Raw genomic sequence first — 11,000 nt, 5'->3', positions numbered from 1 at the left:
TTTCAATTTATTTTTCGCGACCCAGAGCTCGGGAATAAGCGGGTATGGACGATGAATGAATGAATAAAGTGCACAAAGTTGACTTAAAAACTACTCTATTGAAACTATCAGTGTTGTTTTGCCTTCTCTTTCAGTCTTTTATTTGTTTTATTAAGAAATGTAACAAGCGGCCAATTTAATTACAACAGTTCTGTTTACCCAAATGCTTTACTTTCGAAATGAAAATGTGAAAAATGTTCAATGTATCTCAAAATGTTTGAAATAAAATGCAATCTTATCATGTGCAGATTTACACAGTTCAGAACATTGGAACTGAAGCCCTGAGAATGACAATGTTGGAGAAACCAAAAAGATGAACAGCCGAGGAAATCGGACTGTACATGGTGGTAGAAGCTCAGAGAGAGGTAAAGCCAGCAGGAAGAAAAAAAAAACCAAGATCATCTGTACAAAGTGACACAAGCAACGGGGAAAATCATCAGCCTCACACACCTGCAACTTGTTCGACTAAGTGCCTATAGATTTAATTGAACCTGTGAGTTAATAGCCACCAGCTGAATGGCATTAAGTGGCTGCTCCCCGATTGGTCTGTGTTGGTTTGTGTCAGCATTTAAAAGACTCCAGAGGTCTCAGGTACTACTACAGCAGCAGCAGCTCTCTGGTCAGAAGCTTGTGCAGTGTGGGAGGTCCTCATGATGGCAGCACAATTCTTTACCTGGTAAGTGTCTTTGTTACTTGTAGTAACTTGTTTTTACTTATTGAACCAAGTAGTGACGTCTTGATTTAATTGGCTCTAGGACTTTGCGCTTTGCCCTTTTTGTGGGTGTTTGCGGTTACACCATCAAGACAGGTAAATCGCCATCATTTGTTGGGGTAATTGAATGCTGGGGCTTGTCTGAGCTGGTCTTACAACTTCATTGTGTATACAGGGAATACTCCCGGACTGCAAAAAGGTGGCAGTTATGATGCCTCACTGACATCTGGCCAGCAAAAAAACCCACTGGTTGCAGGTCAAGGTGTCCAGTATGGCGACGTGTTCTATCAATCTGATGCTAAACAAGTGGGGCCAGCTGGTTCTGCTTCTAATCAGATGGACTCCAGGCTCGGTAATGCAAATGACAACCCAGCTGGGACCCAACAGCAAGGGGTGGGGTCTAATGCGCAAGGTAGGACTTGTGCACATCAACTGATTTGACAATAACTGGCATTCACTCGTTGCGCTAATGCATTCCTTTTTTCTTGTTTAGCTCTCGGCTGGAGTGGTTCCAATACTGGTGCCTTCCCTCACACTGGTGGCGCACTGTTTAGCAGCTCGCCCAGTCATGGTTCCAGGGCCTCAGGATTTGGCCCGCAAGACCAGGGCCCTGGTTTTGCGGGCCCTGGTTTTGCGGGCCCTGGTTTTGCGGGCCCTGGTTTTGCGGGCCCTGGTTTTGCGGGCCCTGGTTTTGCGGGCTTCAGAGGAGGACAGATGTTCGAACAAGATGGATCTTTTGACCATGGCCACTACCAAAGCGAAACTGAAGAGGAGGGAGTCAGGCCGCAGCCTCTTCCTGCCACGTTTGCTGCAGGAGGTTACACCAGTCAGCAAAGGCCAGACTTTGGTGTTTATCTGCCTTACTACTATGACTACAGGTTCCTGAAAGGCTTGTATCCCAAAGGAACGTACACTCACAGCAGCATCAGCCACTCGCATGGGCTCAACAACTGGAATGATGCCCACTATGTTCGAGACTACGTTCCTTATGGACCCCGTCCTGAAAGACCACCTCAGACCGCCAGTGACCCTGCAGTCCCTCAGAAAATTGCGACTACTGGGCCACAACAGAATGCTGTGGTTTATCATGGCCCTGCAAGAGAACAGCTCCCCCACCATGGAAATTTTGTGCAACAGGGCTGGTATGTGCAGACACCTGGCCAAGTTCAAGGCATGGGGAAGGTATGACTTCTAACTCTTGATCATCGTTTGCCAAATCTGACACCCTTGCTAATGTTTCTCCATATTTTTCAGGTTTAATGCAGCCCAGCAGTGCAACTGATTCCAATTGAATAAACATGAATAATCCTAGTTTGCAGTTGTGTTGGTCGTTTGTATTGTGTGGATGTCATTGGGGGGGCTTGAAGCTTCTCCAGGGTTGGGTCTTTTGTAGGACTTGTGTACTAAAATAGCTTTATTAACGGAACTTTGGGAACAGATTGTGCTCAGTGTTGCGTGACAATAGACTTTGTAGCCTTGGCTGTTGACTGGCTTGATGAGGTTAATATCAAGCAGATTGGTGTTTATAGCCACTATTCTGAGCTTTTTATACAGCTGAGTCTAATGGGCACAACACTGGCCCACTTAATGGCTGTGACAGCAGAGGTGGATTTGAGTGCCTGAACTGTTTTCTGCATAACCAAAGTGACCAGTCGGTGGCCAAATGGCAAACAATGCATTCCAAACCTGTACTTTATTAAAGACAATTTTCAGTCCAGTGTCCAAAATCTGGTTTTGAACTCCAAAAGTTGTAAACTCATGTTGCACCACATCTAGACGTGAAGAACAATTTGCATTCTCGACAATGTATTTCTTCAAAGGGTCTGAAAGACAAGTAGCTGATTTATCCCCCTGGATGGCGTTGCCTTTGTGATCTACTTTGTCCTTATGTGATTTGTTTACATAGTACACATTAAAAAATGTGACTCAAATTACTCGATCAGGGGTTGTTTGAGTCATGCGAGGATCAGTCATTCTGACAAATGCAGACAGAAGCTCAATCATGAGCCATATGAGTGGTAATGTTCCCATCTGCAATTCGAAGTTCTGATGTCTAAAAGCTCTAATTCCTGTTCAAGTGACAAAGGAGCAGAGGTGTACAGCCAGTTACTAGCCTTCATATGAATGTTTCCCCCTTTGTCTTGCTCTCTAAAGACGCACATGCATACACATGGCTCGGTGTTGGACCCCTCTGTATTGCAAACAAAGTGCAGCAGATATGCTTTAGTGACCAGGCCCTGAGTGGGACTGTTGGGTGATAACAATGGATAAGGAATAATTATTTTTAAACCTGTTTTGTTGTGAACCATCAGCCATGACCAGTAGTAAAAAAAATTAAATGAGAGTGGACAGAAAAACAAAAGACATTTAGAACCATCTCTACGCAGTGACCCCACTCGCCTCCCCCAATCTGTTGGCTTGGTCAACTATGACCGACAAATAACTTATCAGCAAATTGAATTAATTGCATTTTAAAGGTTGTTTCAGTTCATTCTTTGGCCCCGAGTTTGTGGAGAGAACAATGCTGCTCTAATAATACAGTTCAAAAGCTACAGTCACATGGTCGTAGGCAAAGCAAAAAGGACATAAAACTCCTCTTTAAGCTGCAATGTGGAGATCAGTGACAATTGCCAATCAGTTCAGTCCTTCAAAAGTCTTGTGGTTGCTTTGACAAAACACTTGGGAATTAATCTATCTGGAAATTAGGATTCAGCATGTCAAATGCTCAGTGTTACCATAACATTGCACATCAAACCCTTCATTCATAAAAAGATACAAAGCTTCTAATAGTAACAAGAATAACTTGAGAAATTTAGCTTGTTCTACACAGTGTATTTTTTTTTAACAAGCTTTATGTAATATAAAATAGTGTTATATCACATCAAGGCTTCCCTAAATGCAACCAACATCACTTGATATTCAATCTTAAATCAAAAAGATTTAGGCAGATTCTGAATCTGTCACCACAGGCAAGTGTGTGTGTGTGTGTATGTGCGTGTACAGCCGTGGTTTCCACAACAGACGCAGCTGTCTGGCCCATTCGACTGCGTCTATGTCACTGTGACTCTATTTCAGGAGCATGTGTTGTTCGAAAGGTCAGATAAAGAAGCACAGGGGTCCTCACAAACCAGAAGGAGGGGCTGTCGGGTGAAGGAGGTTAAAGTCAGATATCCCCAAAGTGACACACAACATCTCAAAGACAGAGCAGCAGACAGAGAAGGACATAGAGCAGGAGTCAGAGGGCGACCGAAGCCTGTGGATTTGTCCCTGGGCGCATGAAGACTCTCTGGGGAAGACAGGAAGGATCTGAGGGCAGAAGTTAAAACGCTGCCAGATTTGGTTTGAGTTCATTTGAGAGCGTCATGGACGGAGAATCAGCCAACACGGAGCTGTTGGAGACAACTAGTCAGACCGACACCAACAACAACCAGGTTTGAGTTCTTGTCCTGCTATTTATCATTCTTAGGTTTCTGCTCTAACTTCAAGCTTATTGGCGAAATGTTTCAGAAAACTGGTATTGGTGTTATGGAGTGTTAGCAGGAATTGGCAGGAAGAATATTTGTAGCCGTGTCAGGTGCTGTGGTACACTGAGGCGCACAGAGGGCTGGGCGTCACCTGTTCTCAACCATCCTGAAGAACAGAACACACAAATACTGACACATAACAATCACCTTTGTGTGTGCAGAGACACTGACACTCTTCTCTTGCAGAGTTGCTATTCAATGCCTGATTCAATCCAGGTAAAATGTAGAGATATTTTAAAATATTGTCAATAACTAAATTGAAAGAGGTGTGTTTGACGCACTTGACATCTGACACTTGATCTCAACCTCAGATTTATTCAAGTACTCATGATATTAGAGACATATTTCTGTGCCTAATGTAGAAAAAAGCAAAGGGATTTGGTTAAAAGTAACTTGGGGCTTTTCAAAGTGTTTAAATAGAGTGTAGTGAGCTTGTGTCCGAAGATTAAGTGAGACCTGTGGAACACTTTTAAAATTAACATTGCATAAGGTCTCCAGTGTGCTCGTCTGTGTACGAATAAGTGAGATACTCAACAAATCCCAGCGTAGAGCTTCTGTTCTCACGTTACGATGCTGTTTGGCTAGAAGATGCCTGCAGTCTCTGGAGTATAGCAGCATGGACACTAATTTTAGTATCTTGCCCAGCATTAACTTCTGGATAGAGGGCTTGCCCCTTACATTTTCACTCAATTATCTGTCTTTTAATTAATATTGACAAGAGATTAAGATCTGTATTTGATGAAGTAAAATTGCTAAAACACAAAAAAGTGAAGATGTTTAGATCAGAACAATGTAATCAATTAAATAAATGTAAAACAACTACAAAGCAAACAGTAAAAGCACAATGAGAAAACGCTTTAAAAAAATGACTTAAATAAACATGTTGATGTATATTATACAAAGATATTGAAGTTTTTTTTTTTTTAATGCAAGGTATTTGTGCTTTATTATCTTTACTTGTCACTGTTCAATCCAGACAGAAGAGGCAGAGGTGGAGGGTGTCAAAGACCCTGTGAGAGATCCATCTGTCCAGGAGATAGATGGTAATTTGGATGGGAGTAAGAGAGATGAGGAACCACATGAAGAAGAACAACGTGAGAGTATTGGAGAGCAAGAGAAGCGTGTTTGTGGCGAAGACAAAACCACCGCTGCCACCGATACTGTGGAGGGTGAAGGGAAGAGTGAAGAAAAAAGTAGGGAAGGAGAGGAAGATAACAGACTGGAAGAGGTTAAGAATGGTGGGGTGAAGAGTGATGGCGAGACGCCAAAAGAGGAGAAGAGTCAGACCGAGCTGACCAAACCAGAGGGTCAGACAAAAGAAGGAGAAGTCAAAGATGCAGCTGATAAAACATCAAAAGGGGCCAACATGAAAAAACAGACAAAGGAGGTTAATGTAGATGCAAAAGACAAAGAGAAGAGTGGGGAGGCTGAAAAAAAAGCAAAACCCAAAAGAAAAGGCGGGACTGCCTCCTCCTCGGTCCCTCGGCCGAGACCCTCTGCCCGCTCCATCAGAGCAGCCGCCAGGAACGACATCATTGCCAAGTTCCAACAAGGCGCACCAGAGTAAGTCACCACAGTTTGATGAAATAAGTCTGGAAAGCGATAGCAGACACTAAACAACACTGAAACCTTTTTAGGACTCCGCTGCCTCGCAATTTCAAGATTCAGAGGTCGGCAACAGCCTCGGCCACTGGAGCTTCAATCAAACAGAAGATTCTAAACTGGTGTCAGAACAAGACTCGCAAATACGAGGTTAGTCCGGCTGCTTGTCTGTAATATAAGGGTTTTAAAAACGTCTGAGCCTTGTGACCAACATGCTCTCCTCTAAAGTATTCTGTCCCCTGACCTGTCAGGGCCTCAACATAGAAAACTTCTCTTCGTCCTGGTCAAATGGTCTGGCATTCTGCGCCCTGATCCATCGATTCTTCCCAGATGCTTTTGACTACAGCTCCTTGAATCCAAAGGAGAGGGAGAAAAACTTCACCCTCGCCTTTCAAACAGCAGAGTATGAAATATTTTACAACTGTTTTTAATCTCTTCTTCTTGGTTAGCTTCAATTTTAATACAGAACTAGACGTAGAGGACAATCCACACAAAAACATGGAAAACAAAAGCAGGACCTCTACTAAAACTTTACATTTCATGTCCCTTTCACAGATCCCTCGCTGACTGCTGCCCTCTGCTGGAAGTGGAAGACATGCTCATGATGGGCAAAAACCCAGACCCAATGTGTGTGTTTACATACGTCCAGTCCCTCTGCCACAGCCTCTCCAAAATAGAGAAAGAGAGGAAGGACAAGGAGAAGGATGAGGAGAAGGAGAAGGATGGCGATGAGGGAGAGCAAGGCGAGGATAAAGCTGCTGAGGTGCCGGAGGAGAAAGACCAGGAGGGGCCTGCTGAGTCTGGGACAACAGAGAGCCAAGAAGAAGAGACACAAGAAGTTGTTTCAGAGACAAGAGAAACTGGAGAGACACACAAAACACCCTGCAGCAATGAGACTGGGCAAGATGAAGGGTTAGTTGAGACGGAGTCCTAAAAAAAAAATTACTGATTCAGTGAGCAGAACAACAGTTAAAGACCAAAGAGATTGCTGATGGTTAGTAAGTCTTAGTTTAGTGTGAGACTGGCAACTGGAACAGAATCAGGGCTCAGTTCAAATGATGGCAACGTGATGTTACAAATAAGCTGTGAGTGCACATATATATATATATGTACATATTTACATATATATATACATATATATACATATATATAGATCCCTGCACTGATGTGTTGTTTTATATCGCTGTGTTGTGTGCACATGAAGCAAGAATGGAAGTTTTGTTGTTACTCAGTTGCTGTGTGTGAAAGATTAAACTAGAACTCAACAAAACCTTTGGACTGCTTTAATGTCTCCCAGCACCTCACTGACCCACCCATACTGAAACCTTAAAGCTATATACAGATTTATAGTCTATTAATTGTGGGGGGGGAGGTTTATTGGAAGAATGAAGTAACAAATTTGTGGCATTTGAAGGGTTTAAAGTGTAAAATGAATTAGTATTTGATATTAATGACTAGCGTTGAATAGTAGAAGAGTGAATCAATGTGTAATATTTAACAGTTTGATTTACAGTTTTTGCATTTTATGCGCAACTGATGAAAAGTGTGTATCAGGCTGGTGCAAATATACGTTGATAATGCATTTTAACCAGTGTTGCTGCCGACCATGGGATAGCCCAGCCTGCCTAAACTATAAGTAACCCTACCTCTATACAGAATTGTTGCCTTCCCCTCCAGGCCTCCTTCGAAAACGGACCCGCCCCCCGTTTTCTTGCACTTACGGTAAACCGCGTCATCATGCTAACACGACGGCAGCCATTGTGTAGCCGTCTCTGTAGGCTAACCCCACCGAGTTTCCGAGTGTGTTTGCGCTTGTTTACATCATAAACGTCGGCGGCGTTGGAGTCCAGCATGTCGGTGGACGTGCCTCCGGAGCGACTGGAACTGGAGTCGCAGCTTTTGTCCATCATGGACGTCTTAGTGAGGGCTGCGGTGACGGAAATCGGTCAGCTCGTGTCGGAGAGCTCGGCGTCCCTCTGTCTCCAGCTGAATCAGAGCCTGAAAGACAACGAAAACCTCAGGATGAGGCTGAAGACTATGCGGAGTGAGCTCTTTTCCCTCCGCCTGCAAACTAGGACGAGCCGGCCGGCCAGTCGCTTCTCTCCGATCAGGGGACACGTCCCTAAAGCACGAGTCAAAACACAGGCCAGTGGTGAGTGCTTTTATTTTGAAGAACACTGACTGACTGACAGCTCCCTCGAGAGGAGAAAAGTTACTCCCTCTATTATTATGTTTCTTGTTCCACTTTTCGGGACGTTTTAGCTGCAACACACACACACACACACACACACACACACACACACACACACACACACACACACACACACACGTTGGAAAAATCTGAGAATTGTGAGACAGTAAATGTCGAGGGGGGCGGAATTGCCTCGGTCACTGCGATTATACAAGGTTGAACTGATATTGAAAACGATGTCTTCGGATAGACTTTGGATACTGTTAGTTGTATTTATTTATTTATTTATTTTAGCTGTTTTTTTGTTATAATTTACATGACTGAAATAAAGTATTCAGATCAAATCAAATCAAAAATAGAAAGGGATGTATCCAACATGTCTGTGTTTTGTAGCCAATCCACGCTCCGTGGTACTGAAGAAACCAAAGGGACAACAAAGTATCTGTATTACCAAGAAGCTAAACCCATTATCTTTTGCAGGAACTGACACATTAGTAATGAACATAATTTTCCTCTGTAATTTCCTTCGATGAGTCTTCTACATGTCATGTGGTATTACCAAGATATTTTTGATTTGACTCACTTTTCAAGGTGACTAGTCCTCCTCCTGTGCCTGTCATCATACCTTTAAACGTCTGTCTTTTCCTTCCTAGTTGTCGTCACACCTCCACTGACTCAAAATGACTCCAAGAAAGACGCCTCTAACTCTCTCCAGTCAGAGAACACAGGTCTACAGGGAGCGGTAGGTGACATCTTGAACGTCTGCCTACCTTCAATATTAGTCTTCTGCAACGTTTCCCTTGCTAACGTACACATTCCTCCAGTGTGCTGATGTGGAGGCTGCAGACGTCATACTGATCAAAGATGAGGACGACATTAGAGGGTGCGGAGCAGCTGAAGGTGAGACATGTGTAGATTACTTTTTGTCAACAATATTGAACGTGTGTAGTGTATGTTGTGCCGTGATGACGATGATGATGATGATACTTTGCCTGAACAAGAATAGTGATGAAGCGCCTGTTTGCTTCTTCTTCTGTACATATTGTTGGTTCCAAAATGCATGTTTTCACAGTGAAAGTTGCCTCTTTGTGTTAGCTCTCTTAGGCCAGAGTGACACTGGAACCACGAGCAACCTAGGGAACCTGACGTGCACTGACGGGGAGCTGAGAATATTGAGTGTCCACGGACGAGGTGAAGGCCCCCTGCAGGAGGCGGGTGACACCCTCTTCAGTGAATCTGAGCTTCAGGCTTTCAGCTCTCTGTCCACAGACCACAGCATCTCCCACGACAGCCTTCTAAATTTGCCCAACCAAGGGCAAATAAGCAGCCTGCAAGACTCCGATGCCTGCACAGCGGGAAACGGTCAACTGGAGGGAAATCAGTCGGCCAATTTTACCTCTGCGGTGCTCATTCCTGCACTGGAGACCTGGGCCATCACCAAATCCCTGGACTGTAACATCTGCGGCCAGAGTTTCCGGAGCCACCGGGACCTGAGCTTACATCGGGCGACGCACAGCAGGAAGTCGTCCCTCCGCTGCCCCTACTGCACCAAGACCTTTGTCAGCAAGGCCACGCTGACCATCCACCAGCGCATCCACACGGGCGAGAAGCCGTACGTGTGCGGCCAGTGCGGGAGGTGCTTCACGCAGAACGGCAGCCTGAAGATCCACCTGAGGACCCACTCGGGCGAGAAGCCGTTCAAGTGCGAGCAGTGCAGCGCGAGCTTCAACAACCCGAGCAACCTGCGCAGGCACATGATCACGCACAGCGGCGGCGATGGCAGCAGCAGTGGTGGCGGTGGCGGTGATGGCAGCAGCCACGCCACGCTCTGACGCAGGGGTGGTCGAAGTTTCTTTGGCGTGCTGCCTTCAGTGACATGTTTGCTGCATTGTCATTTACCTGTGGTGGTGTCTTCTGTTTTTGTCCAAATAACGTCTGAATTCGACCGTGAACAAATTTACATCCTGATTATTTTTTTTTTAAATTAGAGAACTTGTAGGGTTCAAATAAGGATGTAAAGCTCTTATTACTGTTTGTGTGTTTCCTTTTAAAAGACGGAAATTGAACTATATACAAAGCTAATGTTCTTTGTTTTGGGGTGTTTTTTGGTTGTTTTTTTTTTAGCCTTCCAGCCTTAAAGGATGAATATAGTTGGGCCAATAGTGTGAATATCATTGTCTATGGATAGGATGGGTGAAATGCAGAGAAATGTTCTTTAAACCAAAAAAAACACATTTAAATCTTCACACTCCTTGATATGATTTTTTTTTTTAACTGGACATATTACATAACTGTACAATTGTGCCAAACAAGAGAGTCATTATAAGAAATCATTGCTGTTGCCATTTTGACTTGTACGGCAGTAAGAGTGGAGGGACTGTGCAAGTCACGCCTAGCAAGAAGTAGTGACGGATCCTGCTGCTAAGCGTGACCCAGATTTAGACAGTGTCACTCAATTTAATGTGTCATTAAGTATAAAAGAGGAAGTGTGTCTCTCACAAATAGTCTAATACTGGGACATACCAGTGATGTTAATTGTTTAGGTTTGCATGTGTCTAATGCAAACGTTTAAAAACATGGCAGTTATGAGATGACTTGCAAATGGCTGTGATGTAATTAAACAATTGCAAAAGCATGTGATGATGATGCTGGCGGCGCCGCCAGTAATTCACAAGACATTCACATTCAATGTTGACACATATGAGGAACAGCAGCGCCTCATCAGACATAGCCAAGTTTTAGCAGAGCAATGGGCACTTTTTCAGGGAGGAAGGGTTTCATCATGGTTCAACATAAGTTCAAGGAAATTTGTGGTAGTGTCACCAGCTTGTGTAGGATTGTTTTATGAAAATGACAACTCCAATGTTTTTATTTTTTGCAATTATATTTTTATGTCCTGTGATGGGTTCAAATAACTGTAAACTAATAGAAA

The 11,000-nt window shown here is 43.9% G+C and overlaps 2 protein-coding genes and 2 long non-coding RNA genes across 4 annotated transcripts; 3 read left to right on the top strand and 1 right to left on the bottom strand.

Moving 5' to 3' along the window:
- Positions 1-621: 621 nt before the first annotated feature.
- Positions 622-1,349, top strand: LOC142901999 (uncharacterized). The gene is made up of 4 exons (XR_012929025.1): positions 622-715; positions 795-847; positions 927-1,163; positions 1,245-1,349. It is a non-coding gene; the product is annotated as an uncharacterized LOC142901999 (long non-coding RNA).
- A 2,590-nt stretch (positions 1,350-3,939) lies between these two features.
- On the top strand, positions 3,940-6,996 carry smtnl1 (smoothelin-like 1). The gene is made up of 5 exons (XM_076046718.1): positions 3,940-4,182; positions 5,252-5,838; positions 5,913-6,027; positions 6,129-6,280; positions 6,433-6,996. The coding sequence occupies exons 1-5, from the start codon at positions 4,114-4,116 to the stop codon at positions 6,809-6,811; spliced, it is 1,302 nt and encodes a 433-aa protein (XP_075902833.1). The 5' UTR covers positions 3,940-4,113; the 3' UTR covers positions 6,812-6,996.
- A 600-nt stretch (positions 6,997-7,596) lies between these two features.
- LOC142901955 (uncharacterized) lies at positions 7,597-10,182 on the top strand. The gene is made up of 4 exons (XM_076046706.1): positions 7,597-8,029; positions 8,722-8,810; positions 8,893-8,968; positions 9,164-10,182. Exons 1-4 carry the CDS (start codon positions 7,729-7,731, stop codon positions 9,898-9,900), a joined length of 1,203 nt encoding a protein of 400 aa, XP_075902821.1. The 5' UTR covers positions 7,597-7,728; the 3' UTR covers positions 9,901-10,182.
- On the bottom strand, positions 10,058-10,451 carry LOC142901966 (uncharacterized). Its single transcript, XR_012929015.1, has 2 exons — positions 10,344-10,451; positions 10,058-10,193 (listed from the first exon to the last, which is right to left on the bottom strand). It is a non-coding gene; the product is annotated as an uncharacterized LOC142901966 (long non-coding RNA).
- Positions 10,452-11,000: the final 549 nt, after the last annotated feature.

The sequence above is a fragment of the Nelusetta ayraudi genome, unplaced genomic scaffold, assembly GCF_046127955.1.
Source record: "Nelusetta ayraudi isolate G7.1 ecotype Tasmania unplaced genomic scaffold, CSIRO-AGI_Nayr_v1 ptg000090l, whole genome shotgun sequence".
Lineage (NCBI taxonomy): Eukaryota > Metazoa > Chordata > Actinopteri > Tetraodontiformes > Monacanthidae > Nelusetta > Nelusetta ayraudi.
Note: the sequence above shows the minus strand (reverse complement) of the source record. Positions and strands in the feature narration are given on the sequence as shown.

Coding starts and splice junctions, on each gene's coding strand:
- smtnl1 (XM_076046718.1), top strand. CDS start 4,114: ATGGACGGAGAATCAGCCAACACGGAGCTGTTGGAGACAACTAGTCAG. Junction 4,183..5,251: donor CCGACACCAACAACAACCAG/GTTTGAGTTCTT, acceptor TGTTCAATCCAG/ACAGAAGAGGCAGAGGTGGA. Junction 6,281..6,432: donor CTCGCCTTTCAAACAGCAGA/GTATGAAATATT, acceptor TCCCTTTCACAG/ATCCCTCGCTGACTGCTGCC.
- LOC142901955 (XM_076046706.1), top strand. CDS start 7,729: ATGTCGGTGGACGTGCCTCCGGAGCGACTGGAACTGGAGTCGCAGCTT. Junction 8,030..8,721: donor AGTCAAAACACAGGCCAGTG/GTGAGTGCTTTT, acceptor TTTCCTTCCTAG/TTGTCGTCACACCTCCACTG. Junction 8,969..9,163: donor AGGGTGCGGAGCAGCTGAAG/GTGAGACATGTG, acceptor TCTTTGTGTTAG/CTCTCTTAGGCCAGAGTGAC.